General features: G+C 40.1%; 1 protein-coding gene across 1 annotated transcript in view; it reads left to right on the top strand.

The window, feature by feature from the left end:
* The first annotated feature begins 1,180 nt into the window (after positions 1 to 1,180).
* The window catches only part of COPA (coat protein complex I subunit alpha), a 109,160-nt gene continuing 82,574 nt past the window's right edge, over positions 1,181 to 27,766 (top strand). Inside the window, exons 1-13 of the mRNA XM_085082215.1 lie at positions 1,181 to 1,316; positions 3,715 to 3,828; positions 4,508 to 4,581; positions 5,371 to 5,451; positions 7,657 to 7,733; positions 9,393 to 9,502; positions 13,637 to 13,746; positions 16,093 to 16,192; positions 17,626 to 17,761; positions 20,447 to 20,529; positions 22,567 to 22,717; positions 24,373 to 24,439; positions 26,102 to 26,232. Of these exons, the coding sequence (XP_084938341.1) occupies positions 1,277 to 1,316; positions 3,715 to 3,828; positions 4,508 to 4,581; positions 5,371 to 5,451; positions 7,657 to 7,733; positions 9,393 to 9,502; positions 13,637 to 13,746; positions 16,093 to 16,192; positions 17,626 to 17,761; positions 20,447 to 20,529; positions 22,567 to 22,717; positions 24,373 to 24,439; positions 26,102 to 26,232 (1,274 nt within the window). The 5' untranslated portion in view covers positions 1,181 to 1,276. The remainder of the gene's footprint in view (positions 1,317 to 3,714; positions 3,829 to 4,507; positions 4,582 to 5,370; positions 5,452 to 7,656; positions 7,734 to 9,392; positions 9,503 to 13,636; positions 13,747 to 16,092; positions 16,193 to 17,625; positions 17,762 to 20,446; positions 20,530 to 22,566; positions 22,718 to 24,372; positions 24,440 to 26,101; positions 26,233 to 27,766) is intronic.

Below are 27,766 nucleotides of genomic sequence, written 5' to 3'. Positions count from 1 at the left end.
GGACCCCAAAAGGGTCAGAGAGAGCCCAAAAGGGTCAGAATGGATCCCAAATAGGTCAGTTTGACCCTAAAAGGCTCATTGACACCCCAAACTGGACCCAAAAAGGTCCCCAAAAGGGTGAGAACCCCAAAAGGGTCAGTAGGGACCCTAAAAGGGTCATTAAGACCCTAAAACGGACCCAAAAGGCTCAGAACGAATCCCAAAAGGGTCAGGGAATCCTAAAAGGGACACAGGAGACCCCAAAAGGCTCATTGGGAACCCCAAAAGGGTCAGAAAGAATCCCAAAAGGGCCGGGGATGACCCTAAAAGGGACAGAGAGAATCCCAAAAGAACCCAAAAAGAACCCAAAAAGGTTCACTTTGACCCCAAAAGGGACAAAAAGAACCCCAAAAGGGCCAGGGAGACCCCAAAAGGGTCACAGAGAACCCAAAAAGGCCCAAAACGAACCCAAAAGCTCAGAATAGACCCCAAAAGAGTCAAAAGAGATCCTAAAAGGCTCATTGGGGATCCCAAATAGGTCAGTTTGACCCCAAAAGGCTCATTGAGACCCCAAACTGAACCCAAATGAACCCAAAAAGGACAGAAAGAATCACAAAAGGATCAGAAGGGACCCTAAAGGAGTCAGCACAGACCCTGAAAGGGCCAGAGAGACCCCAAAAGGGACAAAAAAGACCTCAAAAGGCTCAGAAGAGACCCCCAAAAGGGTCAGAATGGATCCCCAAAAGGATCCGTTTGACCCCAAAAGGCTCATTGAGACCCCAAAATGGTCAGTAGGGACCCTAAAAGGCTCATTGGGACCCCAAAACGGACCCAAAACGACGGCAAAGAGGGTGAGTTTGACCCCAAAAGGGTCAGAATGGATCCTAAAAGGATCCGTTTGACCCCAAAAGGCTCATTGAGACCCCAAACGGACCCCAAAAGGCTCCCTGGAAACCCCAAAAATCTCCCTTTGACCCCCAAACCCCCCCAGGCCTCTCCTCCCCTCAGTCCCCCTCACCCGTTGCCATGGCAACCAGCAGCAGCACTCCCAGCCACTTCCCGCCATTCCACCTCCTCCCGGCTGCTTCCTCCTCCCTCAGCGCCGCCATTGCCCAGCGGCACTTCCGGGAAGAAGGCGGAAGTGACGTTTAAAAACAGGCTGTGATGTCATAAATGGGTGTGGTTTTTTTAAATTTATTTTTTATTTTTTTTTAACGGAACGGATGTGATGTGAGGGAAGTAGGAAGCGGGAGGTGAGGGAGTGACGTGGAGGGTCCGGCAGGGCCGAGGAGCAGCGATGCTGACCAAGTTCGAGACCAAATCGGCGCGAGTGAAAGGTGGGAAATAATGAGGGGAAAGTGGGGAGAAAGGGGGGGAAAATGGGGAAAATTTGGAATAAATGGGAAATATGAGGGGAAAATGGCGGAAATGGGGAGAAATGGGGAATAAATGAGGAAATATGAGGGGAAAATGGGGGCAACTGGGGGAATTGGGAATAAATGGGGGGAAATGACGGGAAAATGGGGAAAATGGGGGGAAAATGGGGAGAAATGGGGAAATATCGGGAAATAACGGGGAAGAATGGGGGAAATATGACGGAAATAACGGAGGGAAATATGAGGGAAATAACGGGGGAAAATGGGGAGAAATGAGGGAATAATGGGGAAAAATGAGGAAATACAGGAGGAAAAATGGGGTAAAATGGGGAAAAATGGGGAAATAACGGGGGCAAAGGGGGAAAATATGAGGGGAAAATGGAGGATAAATGAGGGAAATATGAGGGAAGAAATGAGGGGAAAAATGGGGTATAATGAGGGAAGTATGAGGGAAAAATGGGGAGAAATGGGGGAAAATGAGGGAAAACGGGGGAGAAATGGGGAAGAAATGAGGGAATATGAGGGGAAAATGGGGAGCAATGAGGGAAAAATGGGGGAAAAATGCAGAGAAAATGGGGAAAAATGGGGAAATATGAGGGAAAATGGGGAAATAATGGGGGCAATGAAGGAAATACGAGGGAAATATGAGGGGAAAATGGGGAAATGTGGGGAGAAATAGGGAATAAATGAGGAAAAATGGGGTAAAATGAGGGAAAAATGAGGAAAAATGGGGAAAATTGGGGGAAAATGGGATTTTGGGGTGGGAGAGGAGGGTGGGAATGTGGATTTTGTCGCCTCAGAGTTGTGTGGGAAAGGAGGATGGAAATTCGGGATTTTTCCCCTCAGAATTCCCTTAAATTGCATGGAATAGCAGGAGAAGGAGCTGAGGGATTGAGGGAAAAGCAGTTGGGATTAAAATGTGGGATTTTTGCCCTCAGAATTCCTCGAATTCTGTGGAAAAAGAGGACTAAAATGTGGGATTTGTCACTGCAAAATTCCCTGCAAAAGAAGGATGGAAATATGGGATTTGTTTCCCTCAAAATTCCTCGAAATCTGTGGAAAAAGAGGATTAAAATACAATATTTGTCTTTCCTCCTCACTTTCCTCCTCACTTTCCTCCTCACTTTTCCCCTTTCCCCTTGTTTTCCTCCACTTTTTCCTCATTTTTTCTCCCCATTTTCTCCCCATTTTCCTCTCAATTTTTCCATGTTTTTTCCCTGAATTTTTCCAGGTTGGAATCTCCACCTCAAGCAGCTCTGGATCCTCACCAGTTTGCACTTTTTCTTGCATTTTCCTCTCCATTTTCCCTCCACTTTTTCCTCATTTTCTCTCAGATGATTTCTCTCTCAGATGATTTCTCTCTCAGATGATTTCTCTCTCAGATGATTTCTCTCTCAGATGATTTCTCTCTCAGATGATTTCTCTCTCAGATGATTTCTCTCTCAGATGATTTCTCTCTCAGATGATTTCTCTCTCAGATGATTTCTCTCAATTCTCTCCTCAATTCTCTCCCCATTCTTTCCTCATTTTTTCCCCATTTCCCCCCCATTTTTCCCCATTTTTCCCACCATTTCCCTTCAATTTTTCCATGTTTTTTTCCCATATTCCCAGGGCTGAGTTTCCACCCCAAACGGCCCTGGATCCTCACCAGTTTGAACTTTTTCTGCCATTTTCTCTCCATTTTCCCCCATTCTCTCCCCATATTTTCCCCATTTTCTCACCTTTATTTCCCATTTTTTCCCATTTTTCCAGGGCTGAGTTTCTACCCCAAGCCGCCCTGGATCCTGACCAGTTTGCACTTTTTCTGCCATTTTCCTCTCACTTTTTCCTCCACTTTTTCCTCATTTTCTCTCAGAGTTCTCTCAGATGATGATCTTTTCTCTCAGATGATGATATTTTCTCTCAGATGATGATATTTTCTCTCAGATGATGATATTTTTCTCTCAGATGATGATATTTTCTCTCAGATGATGATATTTTCTCTCAGATGATGATACCCAAACCCAAACCCAAACCAAAACCCATGATGATATTTTCTCTCAGATGATGATATTTTCTCTCAGATGATGATATTTTCTCTCAGATGATGATATTTTCTCTCAGATGATGATATTTTCTCTCAGATGATGATATTTTCTCTCAGATGATGATATTTTCTCTCAGATGATGATATTTCCTCTCAGATGATGATATTTTCTCTGAGATATTTTCTCTCAAATTTCTCTCCCCATTTCTCCCCCATTCTTTCCTCATTTTTTCCCCATTTATTCCCCATTTCCCCCTCAATTATTTCTACCTTTTCCAACAACTTTTCCATGTTTTTCTCACCATTTTTTTGACATTTTTGTTTCATTTCCAGGGCTGAGTTTCCACCCCAAGCGGCCCTGGATCCTGACCAGCCTGCACAACGGGGTGATCCAGCTGTGGGACTATCGCATGTGCACCCTGATCGACAAGTTTGATGAGCATGACGGTCAGAAACGGGGAAAAATGGGGAAAAAATGGGAAAAAATGGGAATTCTGGGGGTGGGAGAGGAACTGGGGAGGTCTGGGATAATGGGAATGGGGATTTTTGAGGATTATTAAGGATTTTTTAAATGGTAAATTGTTCCAACGTGATGATCAGCCTGGGAAAAATGGGGAAAAACCAGGAAAAACCAGGAAAAAAATGGGAATTCTGGGGGTGGAAGAGGAATTGGGAACACTGAGATAATAGGAATGGTGATTTTTAAGGATTATTAAGGATTTTTAAGGATTTGTGAGGATTTTTTTCATGCCAAAGTATTCAAACATGATGGTCAGCTTGGGGGAAAAATGGGAAACAATGGGAAAACAGGGGGAAAAAATGGGAGAAAAATGGGAATTTCCCGAGAAAAAACAGGAATTTTCAAGAAAAAAATGGGATTTTTGAAGCAGTTTGAAACTTTCTGTGGATCAACAACAACAAAAATGAGGAAAAAGTCCACTTTTATCCCCAGAAATAGTGGGAATTTTCCCCAAAATCATATTTCTCCTGGTTTTTTGGGAATTCCGTCCCATATTCCCTCATTTTTTTGGGGAATTTTATCAATTTCTGCCATTTTTTTGGGCATTCCATCCCATTTTCCCCTTTTTTTTTTGGGAATTCCATCCCATTTTTCCCATTTTTCCAGGTCCTGTCAGAGGCATCGATTTCCACAAACAACAACCTCTGTTTGTATCCGGAGGAGATGATTACAAAATCAAGGTGAGAAATTCCCCAATTTCCAAAAAAAAATGGGACTAAATGGGAAAATTGAGAAGAAATCTGGGAATTAAATGGGAAAATTGAGAAATTTGGGTTAAAAATGGGAAAACGGAGGAGAAATTTGGGATTTAAATGGGAAAATAAAGGAGAAATCTTGGATTTAAATGGGAAAGTGGAGCAGAAATTTGGGAATAAATGGGAAAAATGGAGGAAAAATCTGGAAAAAATGGGAAAATGAAGCAGAAATTTGGGTTAAAAATCGGAAAATGGAAGAGAAATTTGGGAATTAAATGGGAGAATTGAGAAATTGGGGATTTAAATGAGAAAATTAAAGTGAAATTTCAGATTTATGTGGGAAAATGGAAGAAAAATCTGGGATTTAAGTGGGAAAACTGAGGTCAAATCTGGGAATAAATGGGGAAATGGAGCAGAAATTTGGGAATAAATGGAAAAATTGAGGTGAAATTTGGGATTTAGATGGGAAAATTGAGGAAAAATCTGGGGATGAATGGGAAAATTGAGAAATTTGGGATTTAAATAGGAAAATGGAGGAGAAATCTAGGAAATAAATGGAAAAATGGAGCAAAAATTTGGGATTTAAATGGGAAAATGGAGACGAAAACTAGGAAATAAATGGAAAAATGGAGCAAAAATTTGGGAATTAAGTGAGAAAATGGATGTGAAAACTGGGAACAAACAGGAAAATTCCCAGAAAAAGTTGGGAATGTTGATCTGCTCCATTTCCCTTCCCGAATTTCCCGGAATTTCCTGGAATTTTGGGATTTCCAGGTGTGGAACTACAAACTCCGTCGCTGTCTCTTCACCCTGCTGGGACACCTGGATTACATCAGAACCACCTTCTTCCATCATGTGAGGAAAATTGGGAATTTTGGGAATGTTTTCTGGGAATTCTGGGGTTTTTTGGGAATTCTGGTTTTTTAGGAATTCATTTATTTTGGGAATTCTGGTTTTTTTGAGGGTTTTTCTTCCACCATGTGAGTAAAATCTGGGATTTTCAGGAATTCTGGTTTTTTGGGAATTTTGGGTTTTTTGGGAATTTTAGGCTCCTGGGAATTCTGTTTTTTTGGGATTTGCTTTTTTGGGAATTCTGTTTTTTTGGAATTTTGCTTTTTGGGGGATTTGTTTTTCTGGGAATTCTGGGGTTTTTGGGAATTCTGGTTTTTTGAGGGTTTTTCTTCCACCATGTGAGAAAAATCTGGAATTTCTGGGAATTTTGGGATTTTTGAGAATGTTTTCTGGGAATTTCGGGGTTTTGGGAATTTTGCTTTTTTTGGGATTTGTTTTTCTGGAAATACTGGGATTTTGGGAATTCTGTTTTTTGGGAATTTAGGGTTTTTTGGGAATTTTAGGCTCCTGGGAGTTCTGGTTTTTTGGGAATTTTGGGTTTTTGGGGATTTTGATTTTTTGGGAATTTTGCTTTTCTGGGAGCTCTGATTTTCTGGGAATTTTGGGGTTTTTTGAGGAATGTTGCTTTTTTGGGAATTCTGCTTTTCTGGGCTTCTCTTCCAATAGGAATTTCCAATGGGAATTAATCAATTCATGGGAATTTCCAATGGGAATTAATGAATTCCTGAGAATTCCCAGTGGGAATTGATCAAATATTGGGAATTTCCAGTGGGAATTGATCAAATATTGGGAATTTCCAATGGGAAAATCGATCAAATATTGGGAATTTCTGATAGAAATCAATGAATTTCTGGGTATTTCCAATAGGAGTTTCCCATAGAAACCAATCAATTTGTGGGAATTTCCAATGGGAATCAATCAAATATTGGGAATTTCCAATGAGAATTGATCAAATATTGGGAATTTCCAATGGGAATTAATGAATTCCTGAGAATTCCCAGTGGGAATTGATCAAATATTGGGAATTTCCAATGGGAAAATCGATCAAATATTGGGAATTTCCAATGGGAAAATCGATCAAATATTGGGAATTTCCAATGGGAAAATCGATCAAATATTGGGAATTTCTAATGGGAAAATCGATCAAATATTGGGAATTTCCAATGGGAAAATCGATCAAATATTGGGAATTTCCAGTGGGAAAATCGATCAAATATTGGGAATTTCTAATGGGAAAATCGATCAAATATTGGGAATTTCCAGTGGGAAAATCGATCAAATATTGGGAATTTCCAGTGGGAAAATCGATCAAATATTGGGAATTTCTGATAGAAATCAATCAATTTCTGGGTATTTCCAATAGGAGTTTCCCATAGAAATCAATCAATTTCTGGAAATTTCCAATGGGAATCAATCAAATATTGGGGATTTCCAATGGGAATTGATCAAATATTGGGAATTTCTAATGGGAATTAATGAATTCCTGAGAATTCCCAGTGGGAATTGATCAAATATTGAGAATTCCCAGTGGGAATTGATCAAATATTGGGAATTTCCAATGGGAATTGATCAAATATTGGGAATTTCCAATGGGAATTGATCAAATATTGGGAATTTCCAATGGGAATTGATCAAATATTGGGAATTTCCAATGGGAATTGATCAAATATTGTGAATTTCTAATGGGAATTAATGAATTCCTGAGAATTCCCAGTGGGAATTGATCAAATATTGGGAATTTCCAGTGAGAAATTCGATCAAATATTGGGAATTTCCAGTGGGAAATTCGATCAAATATTGGGAATTTCCAGTGGGAAATTCGATCAAATATTGGGAATTTCCAGTGGGAAATTCGATCAAATATTGGGAATTTCCAGTGGGAAAATCGATCAAATATTGGGAATTTCCAGTGGGAAAATCGATCAAATATTGGGAATTTCTGATAGAAATCAATCGATTTCTGGGTATTTCCAATAGGAGTTTCCCATAGAAATCAATCAATTTCTGGAAATTTCCAATGGGAATCAATCAAATATTGGGAATTTCCAATAGGAATTTCCAATAGAAATCAAATCAATTTCTGGCAATTTCCAATGGGAATCAATCAAATATTGGGAATTTCCAGTGGGAATAAATCAATTCCAGGGAATTCCAGAAGAATCCTTTGGGATTTTTATTTTTTATTTTATATTTTTATTTTTTTCCCAGGAATATCCATGGATCCTGAGTGCTTCTGATGATCAAACCATCCGAGTGTGGAACTGGCAATCCAGGACTTGTGTGTGGTGAGAACTCCTGGGAAATATCCCAAAATCTGGGGGAAAATATCCTGAATTTTGGGGGAAAAGTGTCCTAAATTGTGGGGGAAAATATTCTGAATTTTGGGGAAAATGTCCTAAATTTTAGGGAAAAATATCCTGAATTGTGGGGAAAAAAAAATGGGAAAAAATGTCCCGAATTGTGGGGAAAAATGTCCTGAATTTTGGGGGAAAAAATGTCCCAAATGTAGTGAAAAAATCTCAAATCCTGTTTCTTTTTGGGCTCAGATCAATCCCAAATCCCAGATTTCCATGGAATTTTCACAGATTCTCATGGAATTTTCCCCAATTTCTCTCCCCAGTGTGCAGACAGGTCACACCCACTATGTGATGTTGCTCAGTTTGGGATGGAATTGATCCCAAATATTGGGGAAAACCCCAAACCCTGGTTCTTTTTGGGCTCAGATCAATCCCAAATCCCAGATTTCCACAGATTTTCATGGAATTTTGATGGATTTTTCTGGAATTTCCCTCCTCAGTGTGCTGCCAGGTCACACCCACTATGTGATGTTGCTCAGTTTGGGATGGAATTGATCCCAAATATGGGGAAAATCCCAAATATCGGGGAAAAAAATCCCAAATCCTGATTCTTTTTGGGTCAGAATCAATCCCAAATCCCAGATTTTGATGGATTTTCCTGGAATTTAATGGATTTTTTCTGGATTTTCCCCCTGCAGTGTGCTGACAGGTCACAACCACTATGTGATGTTGCTCAGTTTGGGATGGAATTGATCCCAAATCCCAGATTTTGATGGATTTTTCTGGAATTTTCTCTCCTCAGTGTGCTGACAGGTCACAACCACTATGTGATGTTGCTCAGTTTGGGATGGAATTGATCCCAAATATGGGGAAAATCCCAAATATTGGTCAAAAATCCCAAATCCTGATTCTTTTTTGGGTCAGAATCAATCCCAATTCCCAGATTTTCATGGAATTTTGATGGAATTTAATGGATTTTTTCTGGATTTTCCCCCTGCAGTGTGCTGACAGGTCACAACCACTATGTGATGTGTGTTCAGCTGGGGATGGAATTGATCCCAAATGTGGAGAAAAATCCCAAATATTGGTTCTTTTTGGGCTCAGATCAATCCCAAATCCCAGATTTTCATGGATTTTCATGGAATTTTTCCCATTTTTCCCTCAGTGTGCTGACAGGTCACAACCACTGTGTGATGTGTGCTCGGTTCCACCCCATGGCTTTGGGATGGAATTCATCCCAAATATGGGGAAAAATCCCAATTCCTGATTCTTTTTGGGTCAGAATCAATCCCAAATCCCAGATTTTCATGGAATTTTCACAGATTTTTTCCCATTTTTCCCTGCAGTGTGCTGCCAGGTCACAACCACTATGTGATGTTGCTCAGTTTGGGATGGAATTGATCCCAAATCCCAGATTTTCATGGAATTTTGATGGAATTTAATGGATTTTTTCTGGAATTTTCTCTCCCCCTGCAGTGTGTTGACAGGTCACAACGACTATGTGATGTGTGCTCAGTTCCACCCCATGGCTTTGGGATGGAATTGATCCCAAATATGGGGAAAAGTCCCAAATCCTGATTCTCTCTGGGCTCAGATCGATCCCAAATCCCGGATTTTGATGGATTTTTCTGGATTTTCCCCCTGCAGTGTGCTGACAGGTCACAACCACTATGTGATGTGTGCTCAGTTCCACCCCAGCGAGGATCTCGTGGTGTCAGCGAGTTTGGATCAGACTGTCAGGGTTTGGGATATTTCTGGTGAGAAAAACGGGGAAAATCCTGGGAAAAATGGGGAAAAAATCCTGGGAAAATGGGGAAAAAATGGGAAAAAATCCTGGGAATGGGTTGGGATGGGAGACTGGATCAGACTGTCAGGGTTTGGGATATTTCTGGTGAGAAAAACGGGGAAAATCCTGGGAAAAATGGGAAAAAAATCCTGGGAAAATGGGAAAAAATGGGAAAAAATCCTGGGAATGGGTTGGGATGGGAGACTGGATCAGACTGTCAGGGTTTGGGATATTTCTGGTGAGAAAAATGGGGAAAATCCTGGGAAAAATCCTGGGAAAAAATCATGGGAAAATGGGGAAAAATGGGAAAAAGTCCTGGGGATGGGGATGGAGTTGGAGCCTGGATCAGACTGTCAGGGTTTGGGATATTTCTGGTGAGAAAAATGGGAAAAATCCTGGGAAAAGTGGGGAAAAATCATGGGAAAAAATCCTGGGGAAAAGGGGGAAAATATCCTGGGAAAAATGGGAAAAAATCATGGGAAAAGTGGGGGAAAATGGGGAAAATGGGGTGGGGTGGGAAACTGGGATATATTTGGGAAAAATGGGAGAAAAAAGGCAGAAAAATCACAGAAAAATGCTGGAAAAACTGGGAAAAATGGGGATGAGGTGGGAATCTGGAACAGATTGTGAGGGTTTGGGATATTTCTGGTGAGAAAAATGGGAAAAAAATCATGGAAAAACTGGGAAAAACCCTGGAAAATGGGGGGAAAATGGGGTGGGATGGAGACTGGGATATATTCAGGAAAAATCTTCGGAAAAATCTTGGAAAAATGACAGAAAAGTCCCAGAAAAACTGGGAAAAATGGGAATGGGGTGAGAGTCTGGAACAGACTCTGAGGGTTTGGGATTTACCTGGTGAGAAATCCCAAAAAAATCATGGAAAAAGCAGGAAAAGGGGATGGGATGGGATGGGATGGGAGCCCAGGAGGGAATTTCACAATCCAAAATGGGAAAATCCTGGGATTTTTTCTTCTCCCCTACCTCATTCCCAACCCAAACCAGGGAAAATCCTGGAATTTCTGGGTATCTAGAATGGAAAAACTTGGAATTTCTGAATATCCAGGAAAGATTCCTTAACCCAAAATGGGGAAAAACTTGGAATTTTTCCTTCTTCCTTTCCTGCTTCCGAGCTGAACTGGGAAAAATTTGGAAGTTCTGGGTATCTAGGATGGAAAAACCTGGAATTTTTGGGACTTCAGGAGAGAAAAACCAAGAGATTTTCCAACCCAAAATGGGGAAAAACTTGGAATTTTTGGGTATCTAGGAGGGAAAAACTTGGGATTTTTGCCAATCCCAGCCCTCATTCCCACCCCAAAATTGGAAAAACCTGGAATTTCTGGGTATCCAGGAGATAAAAACCTGGAATTTCCCAATCCCACCTCTCATTCCCACCCCAAATGGAGAAACCCCTGGAATTTCTAGGAGTCCAGGATGGAAAAACCTAGAATTTTTGAGTATCTAGGATGGAAAAATTTGGAATTTCTGCGTATCTAGGAGGGAAAACTTGGGTTTTTTTCCAATCCCAGCCCTCATTTCCACCCCAAAATGGGAAAAAAAGTGGAATTTCTGGGTATCCAGGATAGAAAAACCTGGAATTTTTTCTTCTCCCCTTCCTCATTCCCACCCCAAAATGGGGAAAAAAATCTGGAATTTTTGGGTTTCCAGGATAGAGAAACCTGGAATTTTTGAGTGTTCAGGATATAAAAATCTGAAATTTCCCAATCCCACCCCAAAATGGGATAAACTCCTGGAATTTCCCCAATCCCACTTCTCATTCCCAACACCAGAACAGGAAAAAATCTGGAAGTTCTGACTGTCCAGGATAGAAAAATTTGGAATTTTTGGGTTTCCAGGAGATAAAAACCTGGAATTTTTCCCATCCCACCCCTAATTCCCACCCCAAAATGGATAAAAACCTGGAATTTTTGAGTGTCCAGGAGGGAAAAACCTGGAATTTCCCAATCCCACCTCTCATTCCCAATCCAAAATTGGAGAAAACCTGGAATTTCTGGGTTTCCAGGACAGAAAATCCTGGAATTTCTGGGTATTCAGGATAGAAAAATCTGGAATTTTTGGGTTTCCAGGATGCAAAAACCTGGAATTTTTGGGTTTCCAGGATAGAAAAATCTGGAATTTCTGGGTATCCAGGATAGAAAAACCTGGAATTTCTGGGTATTCAGGATAGAAAAATCTGGAATTTTTGGGTTTCCAGGATGGAAAAACCTGGAATTTTTGGGTATCCAGGAGACAAAAACCTGGAATTTCCCAATCCCACCCCAAATGGATAAACCCCTGGAATTTCTAGGAGTCCAGGATGGAAAAACCTAGAATTTTTGAGTATCTAGGATGGAAAAATTTGGAATTTCTGCGTATCTAGGAGGGAAAACTTGGATTTTTTTCCAATCTCACCCCTAATTCCCACCCCAAAATGGGAAAAAAAGTGGAATTTCTGGGTATCCAGGATAGAAAAACCTGGAATTTTTTCTTCTCCCCTTCCTCATTCCCACCCCAAAATGGGGAAAAAAATCTGGAATTTTTGGGTTTCCAGGATAGAGAAACCTGGAATTTTTGAGTGTTCAGGGTATAAAATCTGGAATTTCCCAATCCCACCCCAAAATGGGATAAACTCCTGGAATTTCCCCAATCCCACTTCTCATTCCCAACACCAGAACAGGAAAAAATCTGGAAGTTCTGACTGTCCAGGATAGAAAAATTTGGAATTTTTGGGTTTCCAGGGTGGAAAAACTTGGATTTTTTTCCAATCCCACCCCTTGTTTCCACTCCAAAATGGATAAAAACCTGGAATTTTTGAGTGTCCAGGAGGGAAAAACCTGGAATTTCCCAATCCCACCTCTCATTCCCAATCCAAAATTGGAGAAAACCTGGAATTTCTGGGTTTCCAGGATAGAAAAACCTGGATTTTTTTTCCAATCTCACTTCTCATTCCAGCCCCAAAATGGGGAAAAACCTGGAATTTTTGGGACTCTGGAAGGGAAAAAACGAGATTTCCCGACCCAAAATGGGGAAAAACCTGGTATTTTTGGGTATCTAGGAGGGAAAAACTTGGGATTTTTGCCAATCCCAGCCCTCATTCCCACCCCAAAAATGGGATAAACCCCTGGAATTTCCCCAATCCCACTTCTCATTCCCAACCCAAAATGGGGAAAAACCTGGAATTTTTTGGTATCTAGGATGCAAAAACCTGGAATTTCTGGGTATCCAGGAGACAAAAACCTGGAATTTCCCAATCCCACCTCTCATTCCCACCCCAAATGGATAAACCCCTGGAATTTCTAGGAGTCCAGGATGGAAAAACCTAGAATTTTTGAGTATCTAGGATGGAAAAATTTGGAATTTCTGGGTATCTAGGAGGGAAAACTTGGATTTTTTTTCCAATCCCAGCCCTCATTTCCACCCCAAAATGGGAAAAAAAGTGGAATTTCTGGGTATCCAGGATAGAAAAACCTGGAATTTTTTCTTCTCCCCTTCCTCATTCCCACCCCAAAATGGGGAAAAAAATCTGGAATTTTTGGGTTTCCAGGATAGAGAAACCTGGAATTTTTGAGTGTTCAGGATATAAAAATCTGGAATTTCCCAATCCAACCCCAAAATGGGATAAACTCCTGGAATTTCCCCAATCCCACTTCTCATTCCCAACACCAGAATAGGAAAAAATCTGGAATTTCTGACTGTCCAGGATAGAAAAATTTGGAATTTTTGGGTTTCCAGGGTGGAAAAACTTGGATTTTTTTCCAATCCCACCCCTCATTTCCACTCCAAAATGGATAAAAACCTGGAATTTTTGGGTATCCAGGAGATAAAAACCTGGAATTTCCCAATCCCACCTCTCATTCCCAACCCCAAATGGATAAACCCCTGGAATTTCTAGGAGTCCAGGATGGAAAAACCTGGAATTTCTGCGTATCTAGGAGGGAAAACTTGGATTTTTTTTCCAATCCCACCTCTCATTCCCACCCCAAAATGGGAAAAAAAGTGGAATTTCTGGGTATCCAGGATAGAAAAACTTGGGATTTTTTCCAATCTCAGCTCTAATTCTCACCACAAATGGATAAAAACCTGGAATTTTCCCCAATTGCCATTCCAGGGCTGAGGAAGAAGAACCTGTCCCCAGGCGCTGTGGATTCCGAGGTCAGAGGGATCACTGGGGTTGATCTCTTTGGCACCACTGATGCTGTGGTGAAACACGTGCTGGAGGTGAGGGAAATCTGGGGGAAAATTGAGAAAAATATGGGGAAAATTTGGGAGAAGTTTGGGGAAAATCTGGGGAAAATTCGGAGAAAATTCAAGGAAAATCTGGGAAAAGTTTGGGGAGATTTCGGGGAAAATCTGGGGAAAGTTTGGGGAAGATTTGGGAAAAAATTGGAGAAATTTGGGGGAAAATAGGGAAATTTGGGGGAAAATAGGGCGAAAATTGAGAAAAATATGGGGGAAATTGGGGGAAAATATGGGGAAAATTTGGGAGAAGTTTGGGAAGAATTCGGAAAAATTTGGGGAAAATATGGGGAAAGTTTGGGAAAAAATTGGGGAGATTTGGGGGAAATATGGGGGAAATTTGGAAAAAATCTGGGAGAAATTTGGGGAGAATATGGGGAAAATTCAGGGAAAATTTGGGGAAAATTCAGGGAAAATTTGGAGAAAATTCGGGGAAAATTTGGGGAAAATTCGGGGAAAATTTGGGGAAAATTCGGGGAAAATTTGGAGAAAATTCGGGGAAAATTTGGGGAAAATTCAGGGAAAATTTGGGGAAAATTCAGGGAAAATTCAGGGAAAATTCAGGGAAAATTTGGGGAAAATTCAGGGAAAATTTGGGGAAAATTCAGGGAAAATTTGGGGAAAATTCAGGGAAAATTTGGGGAAAATTCGGGGGAAATTCAGGGAAAATTCGGGGGAAATTCAGGGAAAATTTGGGGAAAATTCAGGGAAAATTTGGGGAAAATTCAGGGAAAATTTGGGGAAAATTCAGGGAAAATTTGGGGAAAATTCAGGGAAAATTTGGGGAATATGAGGGAAAAATTTGGAGGAAATCTGGGGAAAATTTGGGGAAAATTTGAGAAAAATCTGGGGAAAATTTGGGGAAAATTTGGGGAGAATTGGAGAAAACTTGGGAAAAATTCAGAAAAATACGGGAAAATGCAGGAAAAACTTGGGAAAAAATTGGGAAAAATCCTGGAATTTTGGGGATTTTGGGGACTGGGGAAATCCATGGGGATGGTTGCCATTTTTCCCTCTTTTTTTCCCCATTTTCCTGCATTTTTCCCCAGGGCCATGCCCAGGGGGTGAACTGGGAAAATGGAGCAGAAATTTGGGATTTGAATGGGAAATTGGAGTAGAAATCTGGGAATAAACGGGAAAACTGAGGGGAAATTTGGGATTTAAGTGAGAAATTCAGGATTTAGATGGGAAAATGGAGGCGAAATCTTGGGATTTAAATCGGAAAATGGAGCAGAAATTTGTGTTGAAAGCAGAAATCTGGGATTGAAGTGGGAAATTTGGGATTTGAATGGAAAAACTGAGCTGAAATCTTGAATTTAAGTGAGAAATTCAACCAGAAATTTGGGATTTTAATGGGAAAATCGAGCTAAAAACTGGAAATAAATGGGAAAAAATCCCAGAAAAATTTGGGAACGGTGATGTTTTGCTCCCAGACCATTCCAGAATTCCCATTTTCCCTGTTTTTCCCTGTTTTCCCAGGGCCATGACTGAGGGGTGAACTGGGAAAATGGAGGAGAAATTTGGGATTGAAATGGGAAATTAGAGCAGAAATTTGAGTTGAAAATGGGAAATTGGAGTAGAAATCTGGGATTTGAATGGGAAAATGGAGGTGAAATTTGGGAATAAATGAGAAAATGGAGCAGAAATTTGGGTTAAAATGGGAAAATGGAGGTGAAATCTTGGATTTAAATGAGGAATCTGAGCAGAAATTTGGGATTTAAATGGGAAAATGGAGGAGAACTTTAGGATTTGAATGAGGAAATTGAGCAGAAATCTTGTATTTTACTGGGAAAATGAAGCAGAAATTTGGGTTAGAAATGGGAAAATGGAGCAGAAATCATGAATTGATGTGGGAAAATGGAGGAGAAATTGGATTTAAATGAGAATATTGAGCAGAAATCTGGGATTTTAAATGGGAAAATTGACCTAAAAACTGGAAATAAATGGGAAAAAATCCCAGAAAAATTAGGGAATGGTGATGTTTTGCTCCCAGAACATTCCAGAATTCCCAATTAACCCCATTAACCCCTCGTTTGCCAGGGCCATGACCAGGGGGTGAACTGGGAAAAGGGAGAAGAAATTTGGGTTAAAACCAGGAAAATTTAGGAGAAATCTGGGATTTAAGTGGGAAAATGGAGCCGAAATTTGGGATTTAAAGGAGAAAAATGGAGGTGAAATTTGGGTTAAAAATGGGAAATTTGAGCTAAAAACCTGAAATAAACAGTAAAAAAATCCCAGAAAATTTGGGAACGGTGATGTTTTGCTCCCAGACCATTCCAGAATTCCCATTTTCCCTGTTTTTTCCCCAATTTCCTGCATTTTCCCCAGGGCCATGACCGAGGGGTGAACTGGGCAGCTTTCCATCCCTCCATGCCGCTGATCGTGTCAGGAGCTGACGACAGGCAGGTGAAGATCTGGAGGATGAACGGTGAGCAGTGGGGAAAATGGGGAGAAACTGGGAAAAATGGGAAAAAAATGGGGAAAAACTGGGAAAAATGGGAAAAAAATGGGGAAAAACTGGGAAAAATGGGAAAAAAATGGGGAAAATTGGGAAAAACTGGGGAAAAATTGGGAAAAACTGGGGAAAAATTGGGAAAAACTGGGGAAAAATTGGGAAAAACTGGGGAAAAATTGGGAAAAACTGGGGAAAAATGGGGAAAAACTGGGGAAAATTGGGGAAAAACTGGGGAAAATGGGGTGGATTTGGGCAAAAAACTGGGGAAAATGGGAAAAAACTGGGGGAAATGGGGTGGATTTGGGTTAAAAACTGGGGAAAATGGGGTGGATTTGGGCAAAAAACTGGGAAAAATGGGAAAAAACTGAGGAAAATGGGGTGGATTTGGGTTAAAAACTGGGGAAAATGGGAAAAAACTGGGGAAAATGGGGTGGATTTGGGGAAAAACTTGGGGAAAATGGGGGAAAAACTGGGAAAAATGGGGACATTTCACCCAAATCCACCCAATTTCCCTGTTTTTAACCCAAATCCACCCAATTTTCCCTGTTTTTATCCCAAATCCAACCCCAATTTCCCTGTTTTTAACCCAAATCCACCCCAATTTCCCTCTTTCTAACCCAAATCCACCCCATTTTCCCCAGTTTTCCATGTTTTTATCCCAAATCCACCCCATTTTCCCCATTTTTAACCCAAATCCACCCCATTTTTCCCCCTTATATTCCCCCATTTCTCCCCCATTTTTCCCTGAGATTTTCCCCCCATTTTCCCTCATTTCTCACTGAGTTTTTTCCCCCATTTTCCCTCAGTTTTTTCCTCCATTTCCCCCCATTTTTCACTGAGTTTTTCCCCCATTTCCCCTCATTTTCCACTGAGTTTTCCTCCATTTTCCTCATTTTTCACTGAGCTTTTCCCCCATTTCCCATTTTTCACTGAGTTTTTCTCCCATTTTCCCTCATTTTCACTGAGTTTTTCCCCCATTTCCCCCCATTTTTCACTGAGTTTTTCCTCCATTTTCCCTCATTTTTCACTGAGTTTTTCCCCCATTTTCCCTCATTTTTCACTGAGTTTTTCCCCCATTTTCCCCCATTTTTCACTGAGTTTGTCTCCCATTTTCCCTCATTTTTCACTGAGTTTTTCCCCATTATTTATTTCTTCCCCATTATTTATTTCTTCCCCATTATTTATTTCTTCCCCATTATTTATTTCTTCCCCATTATTTATTTCTTCCCCATTATTTATTTCCTCCCCATTATTTCTTCCCCCTTATTTATTTCTTCCCCATTTATTTTTCCCCCATTTTCCTCCCATTCTTCCCCCTTTTTCCCTGAGTTTTCCCCCCGTTTTTTCCCTCTCATTTCCCCCTCATTTCCCCCATTAATTCCCATTTTTTTTCCCCTATATTTCAGAGTCCAAGGCCTGGGAGGTTGACACCTGCCGAGGTCATTACAACAACGTGTCGTGTGCAGTGTTCCACCCGCGCCAGGAGCTCATCCTCAGCAACTCTGAGGATAAAAGTATCAGGGTCTGGGACATGTCCAAACGGTCAGTCAGCCCAAAAAATCCCAAAATTTCAGCCCAAAAATTCCCAAAAATCACAGCCCAAAAATCGCAAAAATTTCAACCCAAAGTTCCCAAAAATTCCGCCAAAAATCGCCCAAAAATTCCCCCAAATTCCCAAAAATCGCAGCCCAAAATTCTCCCAAATTCCCAAAATTGCAGCCATGAAACTCCCAAAAATTCTCAAAATCTCGGCTCTGAAATTCCCAAAAATTCCCTAAAATTTTAGCACTGAAATTCTCAAAAATCCCTAAAATCTCAGTCCAAAAGTCCCGAAAGTTCCCTGAATTGCAGCCCTGAAATTCCCAAAAATCCTCAGCAACTCTGAGGATAAAAGTATTAGGGTCTGGGACATGTCCAAACGGTCAGTGAGTCCAGAAATTCCCAAAATTTCAGCCCAGAAATTCCCAAAAATCGCAGCCCAAAAATCGCGAAAATTGCCCCAAAAATCATGGCCCAAAAATTCCCTCAAATTCCCTAAAATCCCCAAAACCACAGCCTGAAATTCCCAAAAACCACAGCCCAAAAGTCCCAAAAATCGCAGCCCAAAAATTCCCAAAAATTCCAGCCCAAAAGTCCCAAAAATTGCCCCAAAAATCGCAGCCCAAAAATTCCCCCAAATCCCCAAAATTTCAGCCCAAAGTTCCCAAAAATCCTCAGCAACTCTGAGGACAACAGTATCAGGGTCTGGGACATGTCCAAACGGTCAGTGAGTCCAGAAATTCCCAAAATTTCAGCCCAGAAATTCCCAAAAATCACAGCCCAAAAATTGCAAAAATTGCCCCAAAAATCATGGCCCAAAAATTCCCTAACATTCCCTAAAATCCCCAAAACCACAGCCCAAAAGTCCCAAAAATTCCCCCAAAAATTCCCCCAAATTCCCAAAATTACAGCCCTGAGATTCCTAAAAATCCCTAAAATCTCGGCCCTGAAATTCCCAAAAATTCCCAAAATTTCAGCCCAGAAATTCCCAAAAATCGCAGCCCAAAAATTGCGAAAATTTCAGCCCAAAGTTCCCAAAAATTCCGCCAAAAATCGCCCAAAACTTCCCCCAAATTCTCAAAATTTCAGCCTGAAATTCCCAAAAGTTCCCTGAATTGCAGCCTGAAAATTTCCCAAAATCACCCAAATCTCAGCCCTGAAATTCCCAGAAATTGTAATCCTGAAATTCCCAAAAATTCTCAAAATCGCAGCCCAAAATTCCCAAAAGTTCCCTGAATTGTAACCCTGAAATTCCCAAAAATCACCCAAAGTTTCAGCCCAAAGTTCCCAAAAATCCTCAGCAACTCTGAGGACAAGAGCATCAGGGTCTGGGACATGTCCAAACGGTCAGTCAGCCCAAAAAATCCCAAAATTTCAGCCCAAAATTCCCTAAAATCCTGGCCTTCAAATTCCCAGAAATCGCAGCCCAAAGTTCCCAAAAATCCCCTGAATCGCAGCCCAAAAATTCCCCCAAATTCCCAAAATTGCAGCCCTGAAACTCCCAAAAATCCCTAAAATCTCAGCCCTGAAATTCCCAAAAATTTCAGCCCAAAAATCACAGCCCAAAATTCCCAAAAATTTCAGCCCAAAAGTTCCCTAAATTGCAGCCCTGAAATTCCCCAAAATCCTCAGCAACTCTGAGGATAAAAGTATCAGGGTCTGGGACATGTCCAAACGGTCAGTCAGCCCAAAAATTCCCAAAAATTCAGCCCAAAAATTCCCAAAACTTCAGCCCAGAGAATCCCTAAAATCTCAGACCTGAAATTCCCAAAAATCCCAGCCCAAAAATCGCAAAAATTCCTTGAATCATCACCTGAAAATTTCCCAAAATCACCCAAATCTCAGCCCTGAAATTCCCAAAAATCCCAACCCAGAAATCCCCCAAAATCTCCAGTTCCCACCCCAAATCCCCAAATTCCCAAACCCCAATTCCAAATCCCTGAATTCCCAAATCCCCCAATTCCCTTCCCTGAAATCCCCCAAATTCCAACCCAAAAATTCCCCAAAATCCCTCAATTCCTAACCCCAAATCCCCTGAAAATCCACAGAATTCCCACTCCAAATCCCCCCAAAATCCCCAACCCTGATCCCAAATCCCTGAATTCCCAAATCCCCCAATTCCCTTCTCTGAAATCCCCAAATTCCAACCCAAAAATTCCCCAAAATCCACAGAATTCCCACCCCCAACTTCCCATTCCAAATCCCCTAAAATTCCATCCCCAAATCTCCCCAATTCCCAGACATGAAATTCCCTGAAATCCCCCAAAATCCACAGAATTCCCATTCCAAATCCCACCCTAAATCCCCCAAAATTCCATCCCCAAATCCCCCAATTCCCTTCCCTGAAATCCCTCAAATTCCCAGCCCAAAAATTCCCCAAAATCCCCAGTTCCCACTCCAAATCCCCGAATTCCCAACCCCAAAATCCCAAATCCCAGAATTCCCAAATCCCCCAATTCCGTTCTCTGAAATCCCCCAAATTCCAACCCAAAAATCCCCCAAAATCCCCAATTCCCAACCCCAAATTCCGCAAAATTCCAACCCCAAATCCACAGAATTCCCACTCCAAGTCCCCCAAAATCCTGAATTCCCACCCCAAATCCTCAAACCCCAATCCCAAATTCCCCCAGAATTCCCAAATTCCCCCAGAATTCCCAAATCCCCTGGAATTCCCTTTCCCTTTTCCAGCACTGGAGTTCAGACTTTCCGCCGAGACCACGACAGGTTTTGGGTTCTGGCAGCTCATCCCAACCTCAACCTCTTCGCTGCAGGTAACTCCTCTCCTGGCAATTCCCAAAATTCCTGCTGGGAATTCCCAAATTCCTGATGGGATAACCAAAATTTTATATGAGATATCCCAAATTCCTGCTGGGAGATCCCAAAATTCCCCTGGAATAACCAAATCCTCACCTGGGAATTCCCAAAATTCCATCTGGGATATCCAAAATTCCATCTGGGAGATCCCAAAATCCTGCTGGGAGATCCCAAAATTCCTCTGGAACAACCCAAATTCCTGCTGGGATAACCAAAATTCCTCTGGGATATCCCAAAATCCTGCTGGGATAACCCAAATTTTATATGGGATATCTGAAATTTCCACTGGGTTATCCCAAATTTCAGCTGGGATTCCCAAAATTCCACTGGGATATCCCAAATTCCTGCTGGGATAACCAAAATTCCAGCTGGGAGATCCCAAAATTCCATCTGGGATATCCAAAAATCCTGCTGGGAGATCCCAAAATTCCTCTGGAACAACCCAAATTCCAGCTGGGATTCCCAAAATTCCTCTGGAACAACCCAGATTCCTGCTGGGATTCCCAAAATTCCTGCTGGGATATCCCAAATTCCTGCTGGGATAACCAAAATTTTATATGGGATATCTGAAATTCCCACTGGGATTCCCAAAATTTCTCTGGAATAACCAAATTCCATCTGGGATAACCAAACCCTCACCTGGGAATTCCCAAAATTCCTCTGGGATATCCCAAAATCCACCTGGGATAACCCAAATTCCTGCTGGGATAACCAAATCCTCACCTGGGAATTCCCAAAATTCCTCTGGGATATCCCAAAATTCCCGCTGGGATAACCAAAATTTCCACTGGGTTATCCCAAATTTCAGCTGGGATTCCCAAAATTCCTCTGGAACAACCCAAATTCCAGCTGGGATAACCAAAATTCCTCTGGGATATCCCAAAATCCACCTGGGATAACCAAAATTTTATATGGGATATCTGAAATTCCCACTGGGATATCCCAAAATCCTGCTGGGATTCCAAAATCACCACTGGGATTCCAAAAGCACCCAGCCCACCCTGCCCACGGCTGGTTTCCCCATTTTCACCCCAAAATCTCCCATTTGACTTGCAGAATTGCCTTTTTTTCCCCCAAAATTCCCATTTTTTTCACATTTTCTCCCCATTTCCAGGCCACAACGGAGGCATGCTGGTGTTCAAGCTGGAGAGGGAGCTCCCAGCCCATTCTGTACCTGAATTCCCACCCGAAATCCTCTGTTTTTTTCCCCATTTTCACCCCAAATCCATTGGTTTTCTTGCAGAATTCCCTGTTTCCTCCTCATTCTGAGCCAAAATTTCCATTTTTTTCCCCCAAAATCCCATTTTTTAACCCAAATTTCCCATTTCCAGGCCACGATGGAGGAATGCTGGTATTTAAACTAGAAAGAGAACGCCCAGCTCACTCTGTCCATACCTGTTTTCCCCATTTTCACCCCAAAATCTCCCATTTTTTCCCCATTTTTTTCTCCAAATTCCCATTTTTTCACCCAAATTTCCCATTTCCAGGTCACGACGGAGGCATGTTGGTATTTAAACTAGAAAGAGAGCTCCCAGCCCATGCTGTCCATGGCAATCTGCTGGTTTTTTCCCCATTTTCACCCAAAATTTCCCATTTTTTTCCCTGTTTTTTCCCCAAATTTCCCATTTTTTCACCCAAATTTCCCATTTCCAGGCCACGACGGAGGCATGCTGGTGTTCAAACTAGAAAGGGAACGCCCAGCCCTCTCTGTCCATGCCTGAATTCCCCATTTTTTTCCCCAAAATCCCATTTTTTCCTCATTTTTCCCCCAAATTTTCCATTTTTTCTCCCAAATTTCCCGTTTTTTCACCCAAATTTCCCATTTCCAGGTCATGATGGAGGCATGTTGGTATTTAAACTAGAAAGAGAGCTCCCAGCCCATGCTGTCCATGGCAATCTGCTGTTTTTTCCCCATTTTTTCCCCATTTTTTCCCCCAAAATCCCATTTTTTCCCCGAATTTCCCATTTTTTCACCCAAATTTCCCATTTTCCAGGTCATGATGGAGGAATGCTGGTATTTAAACTAGAAAGAGAACGCCCAGCCCATGCTGTCCATGGCAATCTGCTGTTCTACGTCAAAGATCGATTCCTGCGGCAGCTCGACTTCTCCTCCTCCAAGGACGTCGCTGTCATGCAGCTCCGCAGGTTGGGAATGCCAAAAATTGGCCCCAAATTGTCCCAAATTTAGCCAGAAATTGTCCCAAAATTTAGCCCAAAAGTATCGCAAAACTATGGCAAAGTTATCCTGAAATTATTGCAAAATTAATTGCAAAGTTGTCCCAAAGTTATCCCAAAAGTTATTGCAAATTTATCCCAAAATTAATTGCAAAATTGTCCCAAAAGTTATCCCAAAATTGGCCCAAAATTGTCGCAAGATTATCCCAAAAAAATCCCAAAATTAATCCCAAATTTTATACCAAAATTGGCCCAAAGTTATCCCAAAGTTATCTTAATATTATCCCAAATTTAGCCCAAAATGTGTCCCAAAATTGTTCAGAAATTGTCTCAAAATTAGCCCAAAATTATCGCAAAGTTATCGCAAAGTTATCGCAAAATTGTCCCCAAATTTATTCCACGTCGAGACCAAATTTAGCCCAAAATGTGTCCCAAAATTGTTCAGAAATTGTCCCAAATTTAGCCCAAAATTTGCCCCGAAATTGTCCCAAATTTACCCCATAATTGTCCCAAATTTAGCCCAAAATTTGTCCCGAAATTGTCCCAAAATTTGTCCCGAAATTGTCCCAAATTTAGCCCAAAATTTGTCCCGAAATTGTCCCAAAATTTGTCCCGAAATTGTCCCAAATTTAGCCCAAAATTGTCCCAAATTTAGCCCAAAATTGTCCCAAATTTAGCCCAAAATTGTCCCAAATGTAGACCAAAATTATCACCAAATTGTCCCAAAATTATTGCAAAACGATCTTAAAATTATCGCAAAGTTATCCCAAAATTGTCCCAAAATTTATCCCAAAATTATCTTAAAATTGTCCCAAAGTTATCCCAAAATTGTCCCAAAAAAATCCCCAAATTAATCCCAAATTTTATACCAAAATTAGCCCAAAGTTATCCCAAGGATTATCCCAAATTTAGCCCAAAATTGTCCCAAAATTTATCCCAAATTTTATCCCAAAATTATCCCAAATTTTAGCCCAAAATTGTCCCAAAATTATCCCAAAATTTATCCGAAAATTGTCCCATAATTTGTCCCAAAATTTAACCCAAAGTTGTCCCAAAATTATCCCAAAATTGTCCCAAATTTAGACCAAAGTTTTCCCAAAGTTATCGCAAAAATATCCCAAAGTTGTCCCAAAGTTGTCCCAAAGTTGTCCCAAAGTTGTCCCAAAAAGTTAACCCGAAGTTGTCCCAAATTTAGACCAAAGTTATCACAAAAATATCCCAAAGTTGTCCCAAATTTTAGCCCAAAATTGTCCCAAAATTTATCCGAAAGTTGTCCCATAATGTATCCCAAAATTATCCCAAAGTTACCCCAAAATTGTCCCAAAGTTACCCCAAAATTATCCCAAAATTGTCCCAAAGTTACCCCAAAATTATCCCAAAATTGTCCCAAAGTTACCCCAAAATTATCCCAAAATTGTCCCAAAGTTACCCCAAAGTTATCCCAAAATTATCCCAAAATTGTCCCAAAGTTACCCCAAAATTATCCCAAAATTGTCCCAAAGTTACCCCAAAGTTATCCCAAAATTATCCCAAAATTGTCCCAAAGTTACCCCAAAATTATCCCAAAATTTCCACAAAATTATCCCAAAATTATCCCAAATTTTCCCCATTTTTCTCTTTTGCAGCGGCTCCAAGTTCCCGGTTTTCAACATGAGTTACAATCCAGCTGAGAACTCTGTGCTGCTCTGCACTGTGAGTGTGCTGGGCTTGGGGAAATCCCAAAATTCAGCTTGTTGGGGGGAAAACCCAAAATTCAGCTTTTTGGGGGGAAAAACCCAAAATTCCTGATTTAGGGGAAAAAACCACTGAAATTCCTGATTTTTTGGGGGAAAAAACCTCAAAATTCCTAATTTATGGGGAAAAAACCACTGAAATTCCTGATTTTTTTGGGGGGAAAAAACCTCAAAATTCCTGATTGTTTTGGGGAAAAAAACCTCCAAATTCCTGTTTTTTGGGGGGAAAAATTCCTGGTTTTCAGGGAAAAAACCCTGAAATTCCTCATTTTTGGGGAGAGAAATCCCCAAAATTCAGCATTTTTGGGGGGAAAAAACCTCAAAATTCCTGATTTTTTTGGGGAAAAAAACCTCAAAAATTCTCATTTTTTGGGGGGAAAAACCTCAAAATTCCTGATTTTTTTGGGGGGAAAAAACCTCAAAATTCCTGATTTTTTTGGGGAAAAAACCGTCAAAATTCTTGGGTTTTGGGGAAAAAATCCCCAAAATTCATCATTTTTTGGGGGCAAAAATCCTCAAAATTCTTTGGTTTTGGGGGAAAATCCCAAAATTCAGCTTTTTGGGGGGAAAATATTGAAATTCCTGATTTATGGGGAAAAACCTCAAAATTCCTGATTTATGGGGGGAAAAATTCCTGGTTTTCAGGGAAAAAACCCTGAAATTCCTCATTTTTGGGGGGAAAAATACTGAAATTCCTGATTTAGGGGGAAAAAAACCACTGAAATTCCTGATTTTTTGGGGGAAAAAACCTCAAAATTCCTAATTTTTTTGGAAAAACCCCAAAATCCTCATTTCCTGACAATAAAAATCCCCGAAAATCCTCATTTTTTGGTCAAAAACCCCCAAAAATCTCATTTTTTGGGGCAAAAACTCCCCAAAATCCCTCAAATTTTTGGTGATAAACCCAGAAATTCCTCATTTTTTGTAAAAATCCCCAAAATCACTCAAATTTTTTGGGAAAAAACCCCAAAATCCTCATTTTTTGGAGGAAAAACCCAAAATCCCTCATTTTTTTCAGGAAAATTCCCCAAATTCCTCATTTTTTTCAGGAAAAACCCCCAAAAATCTCAATTTTTTTGGGGCAAAAACTCCCCAAAATCCCTCAAATTTTTGGTGACAAACCTCAAAATTCCTCATTTTTTTGAAAAACCCCAAAATTCTTTATTTTTTACAATAAAAATCCCCAAAAATCCTCATTTTTTGGTCAAAAACCCCCAAAAATCTCATTTTTTTGGGCAAAAACTCCCCAAAATCCCTCAATTTTTTTGTGATAAACCCTGAAATTCCTCATTTTTTGTAAAAATCCCCAAAATCACTCAAATTTTTTGGGAAAAAAACCCCAAATTCCTCATTTTTTTCAGGAAAAAAGCCCCAAATTCCTCATTTTTTTGGGGAAAACCCCCAAAATTCCTAATTTTTGAGGCAAAACAGCTGAAATTCCTCATTTTTTTGGGTCAAAAATCCCCGAAAATCCTCATTTTTTTGGTCAAAAACCCCCAAAAATCTCATTTTTTGGGGCAAAAACTCCCCAAAATCCCTCAAATTTTTTTGTGACAAACCCAGAAATTCCCCAATTTTTTTGTAAAACCCCAAAATTCCCATTTTTCCCCATTTTTTGCAGAGAGCCAGCAATCTGGAGAACAGCACCTACGATCTCTACTCCATCCCCAAGGACGCTGATTCCCAAAATCCCGACGGTCAGCCAGCCCAAAAATCCCTTTTTTCTCTCTTTTTCCCATTTATTTTCTATTTATTTTCCATTAAAATCCTTTTATCTATTGATTTTACATAAAAATCTGTTTTTTCAAATTTTCTTTCCCGTTTATTTCCCGTAAAAATCCATTTATTTCCCATAAAAATCCATTTTTTTCCCATTTTTTTCCCATTTATTTTCCATAAAAATCCATTTTTTCCCCATTTATTTCCCATAAAAATCCATTTTTTTCCATTTATTTCCTATAAAAATCCATTTTTTAAATTATTTTTTCCCATTTATTTCCCATAAAAATCCTTTTTTTCCCATTTTTCCCCATTTATTTCCCATAAAAATCTATTTTAAAAAATTATTTTTCCCATTTATTTCCTATAAAAATCCATTTTTTTCCCATTTATTTCCTGTAAAAATCCATGTTTTTAAAATTTTTTCCCATTTATTTCCCATAAAGATAATTTCTAATTTTTTTTTCCATTTATTTCCCATAAAAATCCTTTTTTTTCCTGTCTTTTTCTCCATTTATATCCTATAAAAGTCCATTTTTTAAAATTCTTTTTCCCATTTATTTCCCATAAAAATCTATTTTTTAAAATTCTTTTTCCCATTTATTTCCCGTAAAAATCCTCGTTTTAAAATTCTCTTTCCCATTTATTTTCCATAAGAATCCATTTTTCCCCATTTGTTTCCCATAAAAATCCATGTTTTAAAATTGTTTTTCCCATTTATTTCCTGTAAAAATCCTTTTTTTTCTCTGTTGTTTTTCCCCTTTACTTTCCATAAAAATCTCTTTTTTCTTTGTCCTTTTTCCCTTTTTTTCCCCTAAAAATTCCTTTTTTCCTTCTTCTTTTCCCCTTTATTTTTCCTGCTCTTTTTTTCACAAAAATCCCTTTTTTCCCCCTTTTCTCTCTTCTTTTTCCCCTCTATTTTCCACAAAAATCCCATTTTTCCTGCCCTTTTCTCCCTTTTTTCCCACAAAAACCCCTTTTTTCTCGCCTTTATTTTCCATAAAAAATCCCTGGTTTTTCCCTCTTCTTTCCCCTTTTATTTTCCTTAAAAATCCTTTTTTCCTCTGTTTTTTTCCCTTTATTTCCCATAAAAATCTCTTTTTCCTTTGTCCTTTTTCCCTTTTTTCCCCCCAAAAAATCCCTTTTTTTGTCTCCTTTTTCCCTTTATTTTCCATAAAAATCCTGATTTTTCCCTGTTCTTTTCCCCCTTTTTCCCCATAAAAATCCCATTTTTCCTTCTCCTTTTCTCCCTTTATTTCCCATTTTTTCCCTTTTTTTCCTCCTTTTTCCCCTTAATTTTCCCCTAAAAATCCCATTTTTTTCTCTCCATTTTCCCCTTTATTTCCAACCAAAAATCCCTTTTTTTCCTTTTTTTCCTCTCTATTTTCCCTAAAAATCCCACTTTTTTCACTCCTTTTTCCCCTTTATTTCCAACCAAAAATCCCTTTTTTCCTTTTTTCTCTCCTTTTTCCCATAAAAATCCCATTTTTTTCTCTCTTTTCCCCCAAAAATCCTTTTTTTTCTCCCCTTTTTTCCTCTATTTTTCCCCTTAATTTCCCACAAAAAA

The sequence above is a fragment of the Lichenostomus cassidix genome, chromosome 25 (assembly GCF_008360975.1).
Source record: "Lichenostomus cassidix isolate B80296 chromosome 25, HeHo_3.0, whole genome shotgun sequence".
NCBI lineage: Eukaryota > Metazoa > Chordata > Aves > Passeriformes > Meliphagidae > Lichenostomus > Lichenostomus cassidix.
The sequence above is the reverse complement of the archived record's forward strand: the minus strand, read 5'-3'. Positions and strand labels throughout refer to the sequence as shown.